At 37.9% G+C, this 22,082-nt stretch overlaps 1 protein-coding gene across 4 annotated transcripts in view; it reads left to right on the plus strand.

Moving 5' to 3' along the window:
* Nucleotides 1-20,303, plus strand: part of SLC4A4 (solute carrier family 4 member 4) — a 389,797-nt gene extending 369,494 nt beyond the window's left edge. For 2 of the 4 annotated variants that reach the window (XM_004617877.2, XM_055140937.1), the window contains 6 exons: nucleotides 729-797; nucleotides 3,665-3,838; nucleotides 7,287-7,448; nucleotides 13,135-13,231; nucleotides 14,834-14,913; nucleotides 16,032-20,303. In XM_004617877.2, coding sequence (XP_004617934.2) covers nucleotides 729-797; nucleotides 3,665-3,838; nucleotides 7,287-7,448; nucleotides 13,135-13,231; nucleotides 14,834-14,877 — 546 coding nt within the window. In that variant the 3' untranslated portion in view covers nucleotides 14,878-14,913; nucleotides 16,032-20,303. The remainder of the gene's footprint in view (nucleotides 1-728; nucleotides 798-3,664; nucleotides 3,839-7,286; nucleotides 7,449-13,134; nucleotides 13,232-14,833; nucleotides 14,914-16,031) is intronic. The other 2 variants (XM_055140936.1, XM_004617876.2) reach the window with 1 other exon arrangement.
* Nucleotides 20,304-22,082: the final 1,779 nt, after the last annotated feature.

Below are 22,082 nucleotides of genomic sequence, written 5' to 3' on the forward strand. Positions count from 1 at the left end.
TAATTATTTCCGGATGCTCCTTGCTCTTTCCAAGCAGTGTTCTCATTAGTTAGTCCTCCTGGTCTTCCTGAGAGGAAGGAGGGGGCATTTATTTGATGTTTTAATTCAGAGAAGCATCTATATTTATATGCCAGGCTGATAGATCACTCAGTGAAAATTATTAAGGGAAAAAAATCAGCAGTGGTGAAAAAGGGACTCAGTCTCAGGAGTGCTCAGCCCTCTCTTTCTTCCCCGGAACTCATGCCTATATCTGACCGACAGTCATTCTTTCAAGGGGAAAAGGGAACAAACTTTAATGCCCTTTGTAAATAGCTATTGTTAAAATCCTATTATGTTAATTCTTTAAAAAAAATTTAAGCAGTATCAAATGAAAACTGAGAGCTTCACTCTCTCCATTTATTTCTAGTACAAAGGGTTTGGAAGTTCATCAATGAGTAAAGCACCCTAATTTGAGTTATTGTATTATTGGAGCAGAGCAATACAAAGCTGTTTTCCTGGCTTGTGCTGGCCCAGGTTCAATACAGAGTACCCACATGGACCCCTGAGCACCACCAATGAACCCTGAGTGAAGAGTTAAGAGCAATTCCTGAGCAGCACTAGGTGTTGGTCCAAAAAGAACTTATTTTATTTTATGACCTGTCTTTTAGATTCATATTTAGCCTTTACTTTAGCTACCCCTCTTACTGTTTTTATTATTTTTAAACCTCTCTGTTTTTGTTTCTTCCTAGTTTATTCCCATGCCTGTTCTCTACGGTGTGTTCCTCTATATGGGAGTAGCATCCCTTAATGGTGTACAGGTAAGTTTTCCAGTGCAGTCTAAGTGTAGTTGTGCTTTTCCCCGTAGTGAGAACAGTTTATTAAGAGATCTTTGAAGAAAAGTACTAGTCATTGATATGAGTGCTGAGTTTCATAAATGCATTTATTTTCACTTTTTCACCATTCACCTCTTTTTATTTCTAATTTAGCTTGCAATAACAAGTGTTGGTACATCAAATGATAAGAAATATTATACAGATCATTATTTCAATAGGCTATAAAAGTTCATTTATCTGGGGAAACAGAAGAGCCATATTCATTCTCTCTGTCACTCTCCTTTTTCTTTTTTTCTTTTGCCTTATGATACTGTTTATCCAATTGCCTTTGTCCTGTATTAATGGTAGAGTATAAGGGTATTCTAATTTGATTTTGCTTTTCACCTGACTGAGATCGGTGATCAAAAGCTTTGTACCAATAAAAGAATAAACTTCATGTGGTTTATAAACTCTTCTCACATCAGCTATTTACAGTTTGAATTAAAAACTTGCTCCCTTTGAAAAACCATTAGGGAGACCTTAGGAAGGAACTCTGTTTTTCAAATGAAGTTTAATTTAATTGGCAGCAGGAAACTGGAAGTACTACTGCTGGTTTTGCCACCTTATTAATTGTAGCCTTATTTAGCACCTAGCAGTATTTTCAAGGAAAAGACTACATGTTCTGTTAACATTATAAGAATTTATTTAAGCTTCATAATAACTTTTTCTTTCATTTATTGAATTTAGATTAATTTGGTTTTAGAGTCAGATTGAATTGGGCAAATGGCCAAAAATCCAAAAAGAGAGAAGGATCATTTTTCCTTGTTTAGTTCTATGCAGTAGAATTTTTCAGCCTTTAGTTATTTTTGACAAAATACAATGTGCTCTACATACATTAATTTGCATTAATATAATACATTAATACAAACATTAATATAAAATTAATTTTTTGCCATGACATTGTTGTGTAGTTTACATGTGGAAAAATTAATCTATTTTTATCTGGCAGTGTAAATATTTGATGTTTGCAATTTACAGATTTAATGTGTCAATAGATAAGTATTCAATAATTAATTTAATTATGCCTTTTATTAGTATCAGCCTGTGTTCATTGTTTATTAAGTGCTTAAGTATCAAGTAATTATACTTAAGTATCAAGTAATTATCAAGTAATAAGTAAAATTTACATATTTTTTCAACTTGCAATTAATGTAAGTGGAAAAATCTGAAACTAGTATGCCCCCAACTTAGTAATTAGTTTTGTCTGGTCACAATAAGTCAGTCTAAGTCAGAAGTTTGACTTTGTGTGCTCTAGATGCTTAGCTGATGGTTAAAGCTCAAAACATGTTTGTAAAATTAAATAGAACATCAGTAATCACTTGCTTTCACACTACAGCAAGTGAAATTTATGATAATACCAGTGCTATCCCGTTTTCTTTCTTTCTTTTTTTCTTTTAATTGAATCACTGTGAGAACAGTTACAAAGCTTTCAGGTTTAAGTCTCAGTCATACAATGATCAAACACCCATCCATTCACCAGTGCACATGTTCCACCACTAGCATACCCCCCTCCCATACCCCCACCCCAGCCTGTGTGGCAGATGATTTTCACTTTACTCTCTCTTTACTTTGATTACATTCAATTTTTGATAGAAAACCCACTATTATAATTTGGAATTTTCCCCCAACAATCAGACCTGCCAAAAAGGCATCATTAGATCATTTGTTTTCTATTGATGATAATAAAGAGCATATAATGTCGCATGGCCACGACAGTGGCCTCACGGTTTTGGAATTCTGGTATTTTAGTAACTAAGTCCAGAGGTATTCCAAGATTGGTTTGTGTGCCTCTGGGATCATGGTGGTTCAGGAGCGGAGGAGCAGTTCATGGGTTGCCGCTCAGGGTCTCATCTGGGCAGGGAGCAGGGCTGTTTCCGTTCTCCACCATCGCAAGATTTTCCGTGTGCCTCATCACTGCAAACTCCTACCTCTCTGTCCAATTGCCTCTGAAAGGTGGTGGTTGCCATGCTGCCACAAAGGGGAAAAGGCCGAGGGACAAATACCCTTCCCCTCCCAGGGCAGCACTGGGCCGTAGTTTAGTTCAGAGTCCAGGAGCATTTCTGCCAGCAGCTGCTGCATTTCCGAGACTGGTTTGTGTGCTTCTGGGATTGTGGTCATTCAGGGGCAGAGGAGCCATTCTTGAGCGTTTTTTTGTATATCAGGAAAGGTCCCCACATACCGGAACCATGTTTGTAGAAGCTTATGGTTGCCGGGATTCCATCTGGAGAAGGCGGGGAGACTGCACCTGCTCCATCTGGGGCTCCCCGGTGTTATCAGCTTGGTCTGGGGGCCAGAGCACTCTCCAGCATTGTGTGCCCACTGGCCAGGATTCCTCACTGCTATCCCATTTTCATGTCAGATACACACTATATATTCTTGAAACATATCTTGAAGTGTATGATACACAGCATCTCCTCTTTTATTTTAGATAAAATAACTAAGGCAAAGTAAGATACATCAGATAAATGTCTTCTTTCAGTGTATCATTACTAAAATAAGTGCAAGATCTCTTCCAAGACTCAGATGAATAAAATAAAAATCAGAGATGAGTATTTGCAATATATTTTGCTTTATGAGTCTAGTGATTAACTCATATATTCACATAACATTTCTGCCAGGCAACAACAAAAATCAGAAGATTTGTACTTATTTCTAATTGTACTAAACTAAATTTCCTCTACTACCTGATTTGTATCTTCCCAAAAAAAGGAACTGCTTAGCTCAGTTGATGCAGTTAACTGGGTATGGTGAACGGGTCTATGTGTCAGGTCATGCAGAAATACATTTGTTCTTTCTTCCCTTTTCCTCTCCAGTTCATGGATCGCCTGAAGCTGCTTTTGATGCCCTTGAAGCATCAACCTGACTTTATCTACCTGCGCCATGTCCCCCTGCGCAGAGTCCACCTGTTCACTTTCCTGCAAGTGTTGTGTCTCGCCCTGCTCTGGATCCTCAAGTCAACTGTGGCCGCTATCATCTTCCCAGTCATGGTAAGAACTCCTTTCATCAAATCAACTTGATGATGTGTCACTGTTCTTGTAATAAGGAAGACACATGTGTCTTTTATGTGTAATTTCATTATGTCCAGCTTTGGCTTAATTTCTTAGGTCATTTTTTACTTGTTTCCTATGCCTATAGTCATTTAGGCTGACCCTTGGTATCAGCTGCTCTGAATTCACGTGCTGGTTCTGATTTACACAGGTCATGGTTCCCCACAAAATTCCCATCCTCTCATCAGTGAAATGAGAGTGGCACTCTGAGTACTAACTATAACACATAATAGAACCCAAGTGCACGTTCATTTAAAAAAAATTGTTGTTGTATAGTGGGCTGGAGCGATAGCACAGCGGTTGGGCGTTTGCCTTTCATGTGGCCGACCCGAGTTCGATTCCTCCACCCTTCTCGGAGAGCCCGGCAAGCTACCGAGAGTATTGAGCCCGCGCGGCAGAGCCTGGCAAGCTACCGTGTGTATTGGATATGCCAAAAACAGTAACAATAAGTCTCTCAATGAGAGACGTTACTGGTGCCCACTCGAACAAATCGATGAGCAACGGGATGACAGTAACAGTGATAGCTGTTGATAGTAAAATCAATATTGAAATAATATATAGAGCCCACTTCACTTGAAATAATAGAGAACAAAGTTTGCTACCGGAGAGGGATGGTGGGGGAGGAGATTAGGATGAGGGAGGATCATGAGAGCAACGGTGGAGGGTAGTGGGCATTCCGGGGCAGGGTGGGGGAGGGTTGTGTTATGCATGAAAACCTTGTATTAATAGTATTATAAATCATGGTGCCTAAAATAAAAAAAAATTAAAGAATAAAGAATAAATTTTCAATTATGAGAGGTTATCCAGTGACTTAAAATAATTAGAGTAAAAATTTCACATAAGAAGAAACTCTCTTATTTGCTATTAGTATAACCTACCTATTAGTTTTGCTAAAGTCAGGGAAAACAAAGTTAGACCTGGGTAAATTTAAATATATCCAGTAAATTATTAATTGATGGTGATAAATAGTAATATAATTTTAGACATTTATATATGTGTGAGTGTGTGTATATATATAATTATATATATAAACATATATATAGTTATATATATATACATATATATATATATAAAACAACCCAGGCTGGAGTGATAGCACAGCAGTAGGACATTTGCCTTGCACACAGCTGATCAGAGTTCGATTCTTCTGCCCCTCTCAGAGAACCCGGCAAGCTACCGAGAGTATCTCGCCTGCACAGCAGAGCCTGGCAAGTTACCCGTGGCATATTCGATATGCCAAAAACAGTAACAAATCTCATAATGGAGATGTTACTGATGCCCACTCGAGCAGATCGATGAGCAATGGGATGACAGTGACAGTGACATATAAAAAGACTATAAAACAATGCTCCAGGAAGTGCATGCCACATTCGAGGCCACACGACCTCTTATAGCCTAGTTATCCCTCTCAGAGAACCTGGCAAGGTACCGAGAACATCCTGCCCGAATGGCAGAGCCTGGCAAGCTCTTCGTGGCATATTCGATATGCCAAATACAGTAACAATGATGGGTCTCATTCCCCTTACCCTGAAAGAACCTCCAATGCAGCACTGCTGGGAAGAACGAGTAAAGGGAGGCTGCTAAAATCTCAGGGCTAGGACGAATAGAGACATTACTGGTGCCTGCTCGAGAAAATTGATGATCAACAGGATGGCAGTGATACAGTGATATATATATGTGTATATATATATACATATTTTATATATATATAAATTCCCTTTATATATATAAAATCTTGTTAGGGCTTTAAAGATCAGAAAGCCTATATGAAACCAGTAAGGTAGGTCTTATTAATTCCTCTAGGAGACAAAGAAACTGACATGCAGAGGTCATGATGTGGCTAAAGATAACCTCACTAAAAATAAATCTATAAGTGAAACAAAAAAAGAACAAAAGAAAAGAGGAAGAAGACAAAACTCTAACTTTGCCCTAAAAGATTTCAATATTCTATCATATTTAGCATCATAATTTAAAACTTCATAGATTCTTTAGAGAAAAATTAATCTTTATAGGAAAACACAAAATATGAGCTACTTTAAACATATCTATATGTAAACCATAATTTTAAAAAATTTAAACGCAGAGAAGTTTTCTAACTGAAAAAGAAAATGCAACTGTTCTATCTGAGGCACAGCTAAAACTCATTTACCCTGCTTCCTTCAAGTCTATTGTTGATCACAGGCATCTTTAATGTACTTTTGGAAGTTACTCTTCAAAAATAGTTCATAGAATCAAGTTTAAGAAAATCAGTTTAAGACTGAGGAGGGGCTTGAGCACAGCACATCCTTGGATTTTAAATGCCCAAGTTTGATCCCTGACTCTGCATGCCTCCTGACCACTGCTGGGAGTAGCCCTGATCGTCCCCAAGCACCACCAAGCGTGTCCTGGTGGCCCAGTTGATATGATTATTGCTGACAGTACACCATTCGCAGCCTCCCCTGCAACATATGTGCTGATGTGAGACTCAACAGCTGGGAGCCAATCTTTCCTTTACTTGGCTTCTAGGTCATGGGTAACATACTCATAGTCTCTAAACGTCATTTAATCTATTGTTTTTATTTTTGGCTGTAAGGAGTAGATTATATCTACTTCAGGGATATAACCTTACAAGCTATATCACCTTTGCAGTTCAAATGCTACCTCATTACTAATACTTTGAGCATATTTTGGCATTCTGTGTGTTAAAACGTGCAGGGAGTGGAAAGATAATAGAGCAGATAGGGTACTTGCTTTTCATGGGCCTATCTGTGTTCAATCTGTGGCATCCCATATGGTCCTCTGAGCACCACCAAGAATAATTTCTGAGTGCAGAGCTAGCAGTAACCCTTGAGAATCACAGGTGTGAGCCCCCCAAATTAACAAAAATAAATAAAATCATGAATAATATTTTCAGTTAGAATATAAAAAATTATGCAGGCTATTTTTACCTTAAACTTTTAGTCACTAATTAAGAGTCTTATACAAAAGCAAATAGTTTAAAAATAATCTTTTCACATTGAAGTTCTAATTGGACCAGGGCAGGGGGGCAAGAGGGAAAGTGGGGACATTGGTTGTGGGAAATGTACACTGGTGAAGGACAGGTATTGGAACATTAAATGACTGAAACCAGTCCTGAATGACGTTGTAACTAAAAATAGAGAAAAAGAAAAACTGAAATTCTAATTGCATATAAACGCACATTTCAGTGATCAAAACAGAGTGAATTTGAACTAAGACTTTTATGAATTAACTATCCCCAGGAAGAAAAGGTTTGTGGCTCACTTAATATTAACCCCCATAAGCATACACTAGCCTCATGCTAAAATAGGTTTCTACTGAATTTGGTAGTGTTCGTATGACTATGGTTTACTCTAACGTGTTCTTTTTTACTTTCATATTACCCTTCCAGATCTTGGCACTTGTCGCTGTCAGAAAAGGCATGGATTACCTATTCTCCCAGCATGATCTCAGCTTCCTAGATGATGTCATCCCAGAAAAGGACAAGAAGAAGAAGGAGGATGAGAAGAAAAAGAAAAAGAAGAAAGGAAGTCTGGACAGTGACAATGATGATGTAAGGAACTTTCTAAAATTTCAAAGTAATCCTTAATTCGCTAATAGTGATATAGTGACTTCTAACAAAATTAAGCCCACCATATTTAAAGAACCTCCTTTCTTCATCATAATTCTGTGAGACATGGTTGGTTTCCTATTTATAATCCAAGATTTAAATTTAATACTTAGTTTTCTATAATATTAAGCTTAATGTGGACAAATGTTTTTTAAACATGCTAAATGCAATGATCTTTGTATCCATTTGAACAGGCCCCTAACCAAACTTCTACCTGATTGAATTTAACTTTTCACTGACTTTAACATGATTTGGGATTATTTCTCTGTAAATCACCAGGAAAAGGGAGAGGGAATTGGAGTTTTGAATATTTTTCTATAATTGTTGAAATCACTGTCATTGTTAGACCTTTTGCTATTGGGTGATTAAGCTGAGAAATAAAATTAATGCCCACTTTTTGTCTTTCAGAGATCATTGCGTAGACATATAGGTTTTCTGATTGGGGTATGCAATCTGGAAAAATTAAATCTGGAATAATTTTCCACATTCACACAGACTATTCCAGAAGTCTTTGAAAGGACGGCCCAAATGACATTTTCTATATAAAATTTGTTTGAAGTTTTACATACTGAAATATCTCTAATCTAATGCAATCACCAGCATCCCACTCTAAATTTGGAACATTGTACATTTTTGGTGTATACTCTGTACTTGATCATTTTGACTTATCACCTATATGCCGCTTCCTTCATTGCCTTAACAGTTTAAAGCATATCTTTAAGTTTGTATTTTACAGATGAAGAAATTAAACCTGAGAAATATTAAGTCATTTTTCTAAGTGTACACAATCATCATTAGTAGACAAACTTTAATCTAGATCCTTGGTTATTTCCAGTTGATTTGGTGGTCTGATTGTTTTCTTTTTGGAGAATTTGGAAAAAATTCAGGAAGGAAGTCAGCAGACAAAATTGAATTTCAGATAAATTGATCCAATAAAGGAAGGCCAAATATACGAGGCACATTTACTAAAAAGAAAGATTCAGAGGGAATTTTTATGACTGTCATCATCTATCTACAATAAGAAGAGGTGCATTGACTTTCTGTGTCCAATGATGATAGAGAAAGAGAGAATATGTCTAAGCTGTATCACAGATTAAGATGTGGCATTAAGAAGAATGATACATTGAATCGAAATAAAAATTTGAAATAAAATCTAGACCACTCAAAACCAAAAAAGGGGAGGGATATTGCCTGAAATATTGAGATAATTAAAGCAGTATTTCTTCTTGCATTTTCAAAACAAGTGTATCAGTTTATGGACATGATTCCAAGCTCAAAATTCATTACGCATTACACATGTATGAAGTCATATTATGGAATCTCTTCTCTAATGGTTTTTAAGGGGGAAAAAAATCAACATTAGGGAATGTTTTAAATTTAGTACTCTCCAGTGTCAACAATTGGATCAAATTAACTCCTAAGAAGTTCTTCCAGTTCTTAGATCTAACTTTCAACAAACCATATTTTATTTAAGCAATGATATTCTTTCATTAAAATGTTTACCATTTCAGCCCTGTGCTTCCAACAGATTGCATAAAGATAATCTCTGAAACTTTTTCCTTCTTTCTCCTCTATCCCACCCAGTCAAATAAAATATACATATAGATGTGTGTGTATGTGTGTGTGTGTGTGTGTTTATGTAAAATATGTCATACACACTGAATCTAGCCAGGTAATTAGAAAGCACATCTATGTGATTAGTTCTGTGTACTGCATTCATTATTTGAGGCATCTACACTTGGAATGTGACTCTCCTGATGTTTACTGAGAGCACTGGAGTATGGGGTTCATGGACTCAGGAAAACATCGGGGGTATAGAAATTATGCCTCAAATATTTGTGCATAGCATAGTGAGATCATAGCCTGCCCACAACTGAGCCATTCAATATTCGCTTTTTAATTTAGTGAAGCAAAATAGTTTTATTGAAAGAAATTTATTTCAAGAAATTTAAGGGGAGTGAAGGGAGAGAGGGAAGGAGGGAGAGAGGGAGGGAGAGAGGGAGGGAGGGAGGGAGGGAGGGAGGGAAAGAGGGAGGGGAGAGGGAAGGAGAGGGGTGGAGAGAGATGTTGAGAGAACACAAGATTTTTACAGAGTGGAAAAGGCTGACACTCAATTTTTTTTTAACTTTCCTGGTAAGTTATGATTAAAAATTAGGTGCCATCATGTTCATCTAAAACTGCTGATTAGAAATGTATAATAGCACTCGCCCTCTTGACATACTCATAATACACTGTAGGCGCACGTGGCATCACTTTCTTTTTGATGTGCATCAATTTAAGACAGCATTTTACAGCCTCCAAAAAATAATATTAATGTAGGTCATTGTAGGTCATTAACCTCTACATATTCATGAGGAATGTTTCAATGTGTGTAGTGAGCTTTAAGTTGAAATTAATTTTTTTCTTTATTTACTTTGATCCCTTTTTTCATTCTTTTTCTTTCAACCAAAGGTCATCTCCTTGTTACTTTCAGTTAAGATATGAATTTGTTATTTTCAGTCCATACATATTGAATTCAGTATAAGAAGCCTCATGCTTAACTGTCCAGAATTATCATTTGGTTCAGATCTGAGTTCTCTCTATCTGACCTTCATAGGTACCTTCCCTTTAATTTGACTATCTTGTGTTTTGCTAAGCTTTAAAATTAAAATAACCTTTAAATATAAAATAGTTTTGAGTTTGTGAAGGAGGCTTATTTCCCGATGTAATCTTTCTTTGTTGTTTATTTTTGGGGGCCACACCTGGCAGTACTTAGGGGTCACTTCTGGAGGGGCTCAGAAGAGTGTGTGGGTTTCTGGGAATTGAACCCAGTTCAGCAGCTTCATACCCACTGTACCATCTCTCCATCCTTCTCAAATATTTTATTTTTAAGTTCTTACTAGAATGTAAGAACTTAAACTTAAACTTATAATGCCCGCCTGTCCTTCACCAACTGCAAGACCAAGAGGACTGCCCTCTGATGTCCTGATGGATCTATCACATCTTCTGGAAGGGCAATGGAAAAGGTTATCCATGAGTTCTTCGATCTCTTCAATTACCACGTCCACCTGCCCACATACCAAATTCCGCAGGATGGTTATGTTGTTCCCAGCTATCTTCCTTCTAAAATTAGACATGTCATTTCATCGGTAAAAAAACATACAGCATCTGGTCCACACAAGGTCAGACCTGAACACCTGAAGAATCTGCTGCCAGTGGGGCTGGAGCGATAGTACAGCGGGTAGGGCGTTTGCCTTGCACGCGGCCGACCCGGGTTCAATTCCCAGCGTCCCATATGGTCCCCTGAGCACCACCAGGGGTAATTCCTGAGTGCAGAGCCAGGGGTAACCCCTGTGCATCGCCGGGTGTGACCCAAAAAGCAAAAAAAAAAAAAAAAAAAAGAATCTGCTGCCAGTACTCATCAGTGCACTGACTCTGCTCTAAACGCTCCCTACCTGTCCCAATGTGAGGTTCCATCCAAATGGAAAATCAGCAGGACCGTCCTGTTGTACAAGAAGGGAGATATCCACGACATCGGCAACTGTCGCCCAATCTGCCTGTTGTCCGTCATCTACAAGTTATTCACTCGAGCCATCCTAAATAGGATTGGCAGAACACTAGATGAAGGGCAACCATGCGAGCAAGCCAGGTTCTGTAAAGGATTCAGCACGATGGACCATATCCACTCAGTGACCAAGCTCATTGAGGTCTTGCGAGAGTTCAAGATGCCGCTCTGTCTAACGTTCATCAATTTAAAGAAGGCCTTCGGATTCTGGTGAGACTGAAGCGGTCATCAAAGCCCTAGCCAGACAGGGCATTCAGACTCAGTGCATCAAGATCCTCTGCGAGCTGTATTGTGGAGTCACAGCCAGGATCTCACCATTCTACAAGGAAGTGATCATTGACATAAAGAGAGGGGTTTGTCAGGGTGACACCATTTTACTGAAATTCTTTAGTGCCACCCTCTAGAACGTCATGCAACGACTGGAATGGGAAGGAATGGGAGTGAAGATAGATGGTCGGCAACTACACCACCTCTGCTTCTCTGATGACATCATTCTCATAACACCAAACATTCGCCAAGTGGCATGAATGCTGGCCGACTTCGACCATGAGTGTGGAAAGGTCGGACTACAGCTGAATCTCACGAAGACAATGTTCATGAGAAACGGACAAGTTCCTGATGTTCCATCTGCTCTCAATGGAGTGAACATCTTCGAATGCAGCAGTTATGTGTACCTGAGTCGAGAACTCATCATGACAAACGACCTGGCACCTGAGCTGCGCAGGAGGAAGAGAGCAGTGTGGAATGCCTTCAAGAAGTTCAAAGAAGTTGTAAAGAGGACAAAGAACCTCCAGTTTCTGGGCACATCTTTTCAACTCCACCATTCTTTCTGCACTAACATACGCCTCAGAGACCTGAGCCCTACGAAAACAGGATGAGAATGCTATTCGGGTCTCCCAAAGAGGAATGGAAAGAGCTATGCTGGGAGTATCATGTTTCACTCAAGTGAAAGAAGGAATCCGGAGTTCCATCGACTCAGGGATGCTGTCTTGTTTGCCAAGGTGTCGAAAATCAGATGGGCCAGACACATAATGCAATTTGGAGATGACCGCTGGACTAGACTTGTTACCGACTGGATTCCATGGGACTTCAAAAGAATGCGTGGCCGCCCACCCACGAGATGGTCAGACTTCTTCGTCAAGACCCTGAACTATCGGTTTGAGGCTCTTTGTGTTCCTGGAGCAAGCAGATGCCATTGGGCTACACTAGCTCGCAACAGGGACGAATGGAGACGTTACTTGCACCCGCTCCAGCAAATTGATGAGCAACGGGATGACAAGTGATGACAAGTCATGACTATAATGAATGTTAGAAAATATCTTTTATTTGTCTTAGAAGGAAAGATGAGTTAGTATGTTCCTGAAGATGGAAAGCCTATAAAAACAAAAAAATTAAGCATTATTATTTTAAACATTGATGTTATTAATTGAGTTACAATGTCAGGGACAGAACCCAGGTCTCATACATACTACACAGTCACTTTAGCATTGAGCCACATACCTGACCCCTCAGACCACATTATAGTTTAGGAATTTTCCTTCATATACTGTTTTCATTTTGACTTTTGGATTTTTTTTTTAATGTTTGATGTCAGGGCTGGAGCGATAGTACAGTGGGTAGGGCATTTGTCTTGCATGTGGCCAACCCGGGTTCAATTCCCAGCATCCATGTGGTCCCCTGAGCACCGCCAGGAGTAATTCCTGAGTGTAGAACCAGGAGTAACCTTTGTGCCAGGTGTGACCCAAAAAGCCAAAAAAAAAAAAAACTGCTTTTATATAAAATAAACTCATACATATTTGCTGCTTGGGAATCCAATTTCTAGAAAGTTTCCACCTGTTTAATTTGTCGTGCTGTTCATTTGGTGCCACTCTAATTTTAATTGATTCAATCCCACTAAGTTACAAGGAGGAAAACAAATGTGGGAGTGTGGGGAGGTGGTATAAAATTTGAAAAATTAGCAGAGTGAAAGCAATTACATATAAGCCTTGTTTCCTGTGTAATGAAATGATAATGGTATTTACTTGCTCAAGCAGTTCTGGGGGATAGTACTACCATTCTAAAAATTCTTGTAAATTTCTTTCACAGTCTGACTGCCCATACTCAGAAAAAGTTCCAGGTATTAAAATTCCAATGGACATCATGGAACAGCAGCCTTTCCTAAGTGATAGCAAACCTTCCGACAGTGAGTAGAACTAACCTCTTGCATGCCTGCTTATTTATGATTTGCAACTGCAAAAGAAAAAAAGAACCTTTAGAACTCTCATCTTCATAAATTCCTATTTTTTTCTCTTTCTATTTTGTGAAGATTTTTCCTTGATTTTTATGAAACTTCATTTTTATTTTCCCTAAACCTCACCATTAATTTCTCCCTCTTATGCATAACCCTTTATGTTTTTCCTTAATCGTCTCTTCTCTGATCCAAATTATCACCAGTTTCTTTCAATTGCTAAACTCATAACCATATTTTAAATTGATTTTTTTAATTTGCCCACTGGTATGTAGAATTGCAGCTTGTAGTACTACATCACTGTCTGTTACTGTTTGTCTTCCTTAGGCTTCAACCAATGATCAAAGCAGCTCAAAAAAGAAAATTGCATCATGGTTCCTTTAATGATAGTGATTAAGTTGTTAATATAAAGAACTTGGAGTAATTTTTTTCAATTGGCAATCATAAAAACATTATTGCAACTTGTTTTTAGACATAGCTTATAAGATTTATGCCTTTTCTTTCTAATTTTTTCATTTCTCTTCTGCTGTTTCATTCACTGTTCTATCTGGGGTAATAGCCTGGCAGCTAAAGTTTAATGGTTTCTGACATGTCCTCTTTTATTTTGTAACTGAGTTAACAGATCACTTAAATAGAGGTAAACCTCTGTCTAAGAGTTACTACCCCAAGCTTTCCCAACAGCAAATATCAATTGCCTTTAAACTAGTAGCACTTTGGTTTTCATTTGAAAAACGCTTTTTTTAGATTTGGGTAAACTTCTGGCTCACAACAAAAATGACAGCTGAGACACAGGCATTTCTATTTGACAATGCCGGTTTAACGTCCAAAAGAGTTTACCAAGAAAAGTTCAGCATGAGTGATAATTTATGAAAACTGGGTATTAGTTTTCTATTTTATAAAACACAGAAATTAGTTGCTCAAAACCACGAACTTTGAATTTTCTCGCACAAGTCCTGCCATTCAGGAAATTTGGAACAGCCTATTTGGGTGGTTCTGGTTCTGGGTTCATGAGATTCCAGTTAAACTTTCAGCTGAGGCTGAATCTGTGCTTGGAACCAGGGAATCAGCTTTAGGCTCATGCACAAACCATATCAGAAAGATTCTTTTCCATTCCCGGCCCTGAAGAGTCCTCATGGCCTGACCTCTCCCAGAGCCAGTGATGACCAAGACAGAAACCAAGGCAGAAATTGTGTTCCTTCCTAAGTCAGCCTCAGAAGTGAGACACCTGTGCTCCTGCCATATCCCCCCAGTCAAGCAAAGTGACAATATTGCCATGTAGACCGGTGAAACATAGGAAGACCGGTAGGAGGGGCCCGGTTCACCGAAACTGGAGAAAAAAAGAAGAAAAGCCGTCGCATCTTTTGTGTCCAAACTATAATCTATAATTTGGGACCAGAGCTAACTGCCTCTTAGTCCTTTCAATGGAATTTAGTTAATATTTTCTTTTGGAAGTCAAGCTTCCCAAACCTTGTGTTCACTTCTTTTTCACATTGCCTCGAAGACTATTTTATGATTGCCAAAGACTACTATTTATGATAACATTTTTTTTCCCTCCAGGAGAAAGGTCACCAACATTCCTCGAACGCCACACATCATGCTGATAAAATTCCTTTCCTTCAGTCACTCGGTTTGCCAAGGTAAGGGACAGCCCAGGGTTTTTGTTCTGTGGGATGATTGCCCCACAGAAATGTAGTCAGTGGCAGATTTTTGGCAGAATGCCTTGTTCTCCTTCCTCTCTATCATTTATCTTAAATAAATGACCCAATCACCAAACAGTGTCCTCGCTCTCACTGATAGAAAACATTCTAAGAAACGTACTCTACGAATTCTTCAAAATAATGGAATCTTTCTATATCATTCAAGTTAAACCCGGGATCAATATTAGCTCTTAACATTTCAGTATCGCCTCAGTTAAGGGATGTGTTGTTTCCTGGACGGACTCTTCCACTAGTTTCCTTGCCTCGTCACAAGACTTGAGAAGTGTTATATCCTACTTATTTTCAAAACAGTGAAGTGACTGAATGTTCCCTTTACATCTTTTTGCCCTTCAAATTCGGGTATTGCCCGCCAGCCAGACCTCCTCCCCATTTTGCCTCTTTGTCTACATGTGAGAGCTCATGCAAATTTTGCATGAATTTCTTGTTTCTGCGAGTCTCATCATACCATTTTGAAATACTAAAAGACATAAGTATGCATATTCAATATGCCAAAAACAGTAACAACAAGTCTCACAGTGGAGACGTTACTGAAGCCCGCTCAGCAAATCGATGCGCAACGGGACGACGGTGATACAGTGTTAAATATATAAATAATAACTAAATAATGTGATACTTTATTATTATTTAAATGATAACCAAATAATGTCATGTTTTGGTTTTTATTTGTTTTTGGTTTGGAGGACTGGAGCCATAGCACAGCAGGTAAGGCTTTTGCCTTGCATGCGCTGACCCGGGTTCGATTCCTCCATCCCTCTCAGAGAGCCCGGCAAGCTACCGAGAGTATCCCGCCTGCACGGCAGAGCCTGGCCAGCTCCCCGTGGCGTGTTTGATATGCCAAAAACAATAACAACAAGTCTCACAATGGAGACGTTACTGGTGCTCACTCGAGCAAATCAATGAGCAACGGGATGACAGTGACAGTGACAGTTATTTAAAGAGAACAAAGGATGACACATTTGATATCCAGACGATGTTTATTTAACAGGTTGTAAAGGAATTTGATTTACTCACTATTTTCTTTCTTTCTCTTTCTCCAGTCCTCCTAGAACTCCGGTAAAAGTCGTGCCTCAAATTAGGATAGAACTTGAGCCTGAAGATAATGATTATTTCTGGAGGAGCAAGGGAACAGAAACCACATTGTAACCTGTTTTTCTCTTAAAACTGACAGTTTTTAATTGTCGATGTTCCTGTGTTCGTCTATTTCCTTTTTAATTTTTGTTCTGTTTTGCTCTTTGGTCACTGGCCAAATGCTACAGCGCTCTCTGTGCTTCTCTCTGGCATAGGTAAAACCAAGACTATGACGCACCATTCCTTAAAAAAAAAAAAAGAAAAAAATCACACTTTTGTTCTTACACTTGCAGATGTATCCTTCTACAACCAAATTCCTCTGTCACTGAAGAATTACACACACGCTGTCCTTTTCTCTTACTAAGCAGAGGGCAAAAGTATTAAAGATTTTATAACACCTTTTATTAAACTGTTAAAGGAACTTACAAACCCTAGCTTTGGAGCTGTGCTTACTGGCTTGTCGTTCTGTCTGGTAGAACAAACTTTTATGGCCAGCAGAATCCCCTTCTTGCTTATAGATCTCTCCAGGACTGGAAAAAGTGCTGCTATTCTAACTTGCTCTGCTTGTAAACCCCAATCTTAGAATTTTCAAAAGAAATAAAACTAAAGGTACTTTACTCCCTATAGAAAAAAACTATTGCCATCATTGTAGCAAGTGCTGGAATAAATGTCCCTTTTTCCTATGCAACTTTTTTTAACCCTTTAACGGACTTATCTGTTGAGTACATTGAAGAATATTTTTCTTCCTAGATTTTGTTGTTTAAATTATGGGGCCTAACCTGCAACTTATTTTTTGTCAATTTTTTTAACTTTTTTTTAATTACTGTAAAGAAAATGAATTTTTTCCTGCAGCAGGAAACATAGTTTTGAGTAGTTCTACCTCTTATTTGTAGCTGCCAGGCTTTCTGTAAAAAATGGTAATGTATATAATGTGATTTTTACACATACATGCACAGACACATACAAATACACAATCTCTTGGGTAAGCCAGAGGGCTAGATCAGATTTAAAAACACCATGTTTCTCAGCATCTATTTTTCCTGTCTTTTAAAAGAAATTTTGCTGTTCTGTGAAGGATATTGAGGGAGAAAAGGAAAGCTTCTGCACGATGAGAATTACTGATGTTCTGACAGTAGTATCTGGCACAGATGCTAATTGTATTACCATGTCAATGTCCTATGCAGTATTGTTAGACTTGTTTTTTCATTCAGAAATATGTGTGTATTTGTGTGTATACTCTGTGTGTGACTGGTGCACAAATGTGCAAATTTACAGAAAGAGGACACAGGAGAAAATCTAAGTTACCCAGCCCCTCTTATGTCAGTTTTCATAAAATCCAAACCACACATGAACAACCCACTAGAGCTTAAAAAGAACTAGCACTCACTGTATAGATGGGGAGGATAAATGTATTCTACCATCCAGATGTCAGTTATCATCCTGGACACAATACCCCATATTTACAATATAAAATACGGAGAAATATTCAGTGAGCTCATGGGAGAACAGAAGAATCTGAAGAGGTATACGTCGTCTACACGTTTTTAACAGTACTCAATTTTTAGGATGGAAAGGCAATCATTCCTTATAGTTGGGAAGTTTAGAAATTAAGTGTGTGTGTATATATATGTGTGTGTGTGTGTGTTTAAAATCCATATCAAAAATTAGAAGAGAAATTAGACCTTTATTCCACAAATTTAGCATGTTATTTAAATGTAATATTTTTAATAAGATGCATTGTATATTGTGAATATGCATTAAAAATAACATTTTAAATGTCAAATCCATAATTTTGGATTCATATAACCATGTTTGTAATATATCCTAACTAAAACAGGTTGTTAGATAAGTACTAGAAGCAGAATGAAACCACATTCTTTGGTTTCATAATATGCACATTTGACTCCCACTCATTCTTATATTAATTCTGTCTATCCTCTTGAAATTTTGATTACAAAATTTTTATTATGCTGAATTAGCACTTACTCTTATGGTACCTGATCATCTTAGAAATTTTCATTTTATACAAATTATGCATAGCATAAATGGCCTAAAATTTTTTATCAAAATGAAATTGACAATTTACATGTTATTTGTTAAAATCTCACATGCCAAATTTGGCATCAGGTTTGTTTTTAGATCTGTCCTTAAAATGATTATTGTATATTATCTAATTTTTTAGTGCCCTAAGATAAAGAAGCATTTCTTCTTTAAGGATGGAAGCATCAATAAAATACTTAAAATGAGGCATAATTGAGTTTAGCCTAACCTATGATCTTGTTAAGATACTTTTGTTTACTTTTATAAAAACTAAGATATATATTTTTTTCTGATCATGAATTAGATCTTCGAGGATTTGGGCCCATCTCCCTTTCAAAGAACTCCTGAAGCAATTCAATGTTTCATATTTTTAGTAAACCTAAAAGATCTCATTATGATCTCTACACTATAAAGGAAGGTTGCTATGGATGATCTAAATTTAGAATATGACCTTACACTGGTGAAAAGGAACATTTAATATCAAACTCTTTCAATATTTGGGAATGCAGAGAAGTTTTTTTTTTAAAAAAAAAAAACATTACATTTAGAGAAACAGATGTAGTTGCTGCCAAACAAACAGAACCCAAGGTCCATTTAGAGCATCCAGTTATCTGTATCTTAATTCAATTTACTCATTGTCTAAGAACTAACCGAATTTGAGGATGGTTTGTTTCTAAGGAAACTGGACACACAAACTACACCAGTAATTTTTATACAAAGTATTTCTCCCTGTTGTGAGTAGGTGAGGAAAGAATTTAGGTAGCTAGAAGGATTAAGTGTACACTCAGCAACAAGGTTGCACAAAATTTACTGTTGGAAAAAAAGAACTTAGTAGACCAAGTCTATCTTGTCAGAGGATAAGAGCCTCTGGTTTTGCAGTCGTAAGAAAATCTCTTGGAAGCACTATATCCCGTGAAGCATGTCATTCTCTAGTATGTAGAATAATGACTTGGAATCATAATTATTTTGTGTGCCAAAGGTAATAATGTTCTGCCTCTTTTTTTAGTCCAGCAGTGCAAATAGGGGTAGGAGTAATGGAGGCTTGAAGAAGTAGAACACACAAACACAAAAAACCTTTCTATCAACCCACCTCATCAAAATAAAAAGGAGTGTGTAGACACTTGTCTGCTGTCAGTAATTCAGCCTGTGTATATTTAATGCACATGTACCAACACACACAGAGTAAATATATCTGCTATATATTGGTGTTTAATACAAAGAACAATTGTCTTCTGAGTTTTAGGTCTTTTTTCTTGAAAAAAAAAATCTGTGTTAAAGTACTTGAAATGTATTGACTGCTGACTTTTAAAATTAAAATTAAACCATGAGTTGTTATTACAGAATTTGACATTGCTCAGGATTGGGACAAAGGTTTCTTCAGTCCTCTTCATACCACTTAATGATTTGGTTCGGTGCAGGAACTTGAGATCTTTTTATTTATTTCATGATATTTTACATCTGCTCTTCACGGCGTGAACATGAAGTGCAGTTCCACCAAGTGGCTGAATACAATCAAATGATATTTTCCGCCACTTGACAATCGAAAGGGCCTTGGAAATTTTCAAATGATGACTTCATTGAGCTTCATTGCAGCCTGAAATAGAGTTTGTGATATATGCTAGCCAGCTAAATTGCATTTTGACTAGAAATTTGGATATTTCTTTTTTCTTGGCTCAGCTCTGTGGTCTATGAATACATACAAAATTCCTGAATTCTGTTTCCTAGGCAAATATTGCAACTCAGGGCTAAAGTCATCCAGTGAAACTTTTAGAGCCAGAAGTAACTTTGTCCCAATTCTACAATGTGAAAAGAGTGAATAGTTGCCTCTTTTTCAGCCACTTTCATGGCTGGTACATATCCGTACACATTACTTTTCAGAATCAATACGCACTTTCAGATATTCTTATTTTTATTCTCTTAAGTCTTTATTAACTTTGGAGAAATGATGCATCTTTTTATTTTAAATGAAGTAGATCAACATGGTGGAACAAAATGATAACGAACAGAAAACATTTCAATATATTACTAATAATTTTTCCAATATAAATCCTAAAATTCCTATAACATTATAGTATTTTACAGTTTTATGAAGCTTTCTATTGTGACTTTTATGGAATTAAGAGATGAAGAAGATGAGATATTTTAGCATTTATATTTTTCAAAATTAAATGTATACTTAAAATAAAGTAACTTTATGCATTTATGAGTGTCAAGTGCTTCTGTTCAACTCTTTAAATATGACTAAATGCATTGTTTTAGCCCTTTGCACGCCCTGGGGATGTCTTGAGTCAGAGTTCCAGATCTCAGAATGCTCCATCACTCCAGGCAAGAGAAAAAAAAAAGTGTCAAAATCGAATACTATAATAGATTATAAAAAATTGTTCAAATATTAATAAAGTGCTCTTATGTACAATTCAAAGTAAAATGCAAATGTTGAACAGCAAGAATTTTTTTTTTTGTTGGCGACCACACCCAGCAGTGCTCAGGGCTCGTACCCAATTCTGTGGTCAGAGATCACGCCCGGTGAGGCTCAGGGAACCATATGGGGTTCTGGGCATTGAATGCGGGATCCGCTGCATACAAGGCAAGCATGTGATCATGAAACTGTCTCTCAAGCCCAGCAATGATGTGGTTGTACTGTGATGAATATTTCTTGGTCATAACACACTTCACGCTGGCTTAGTTAGGCTTCCATGTCATGTTTACAATTGTCTAAGAAACTTTTTTTGTCCTTTTTTCGGCCACACCGAGTGATGCTCAGCATTACTCCTGGCTCTGCACTCAGGAATTACTCCTGGCAGTGCTTGAGGGACTATATGGAATGCCGGGGATGAACACTGGTTGGCCCCATGCAAAGCAAACGCCCTACCCACTGTGCTATCGCTCTGGCTCCAAAAACTTTTTTTTTTAAACACATTTTATTTAGAAGATTTTTTTTTTTTTAGATTTTTGGGCCATACCAGGCAATGCTCAGGCGGCACTGCTGGCTCAGGAATCACTCCTGGTGGTACTTGGGGGACCATATGGAATGCCAGGGATCGAACACAGGTCAGCTGTGTGCAAGGCAAATGCCTTCCCCACTGTGGTATCACTCCTGCCCACCTACAATTCTCTAAGAAACTTACTTGGAATTCTAAGTTCTTGTCAGAAGAGTGGTGGTAGGAGATGTGAGGGAAACCAATAGAAGGACGGGGAAAAACCACTGGTAGCTGAAAAGCATTACCATAAAAAAAGGTTATGTGGCAGGAACTTTGGCTACATCAGTCTTGGTCAGAAAACAAAGATGGAGCAAGCAAGCGCTGTGCATCTGGTGATGCTGGTGATGGTGGTGGTGATAACAGGATAGTGAGTTGGGTTTTATTTTATCAGTGAGCAGGAAGAAGCGGAAAGAAGTCACATTTGGAATAGATAATGATATGGGAGACTTTCTTTTTCAACATTCCGCGAGGATTTGTTAAATATTGCCACAAAAATGATAAGTGAATTGGGTTCAGATCATAGTAAGTATATTATTAAAAGGAAATGTATGCTTCAGTAGTTCCTCATTATGCTATGTGATCTACAAGAGAATTAGGGAAATAATGCAGAAGCCTTAGAACTATCCAAGTAGGTTATCTCTGAGAGGAAGAGAGGATAATATCTAGTCCAAAGGGGTTCAGGAGATAGCAGGATTAGTTGAAGCACATGTTTTGTGTACAGGACCACAGGGTGTGGTCATGTGGTCCTCAGACCACTACTAAGAATCACCCCAGGGATGGCCCCAAGCAACCAAACAAAAATATACCCAAGGACATGAGAATCAGAGTGTTTAGTTCAAAGGTAAGGAAAATACAATAGACCTAAAAGGTAAAGGATTTTGATAGCACAGTGGGTAGGGCGTTTGCCTTGCACAAGGCCAACCCTGGTTCGATTCCTCTGTCCCTCTCGGAGAGCTTGGCAAGCTACCGAGAGTATCCCGCAGGCATGGCAGAGTCTGGCAA

Source organism: Sorex araneus, chromosome 5 (genome assembly GCF_027595985.1).
Source record: "Sorex araneus isolate mSorAra2 chromosome 5, mSorAra2.pri, whole genome shotgun sequence".
Lineage (NCBI taxonomy): Eukaryota > Metazoa > Chordata > Mammalia > Eulipotyphla > Soricidae > Sorex > Sorex araneus.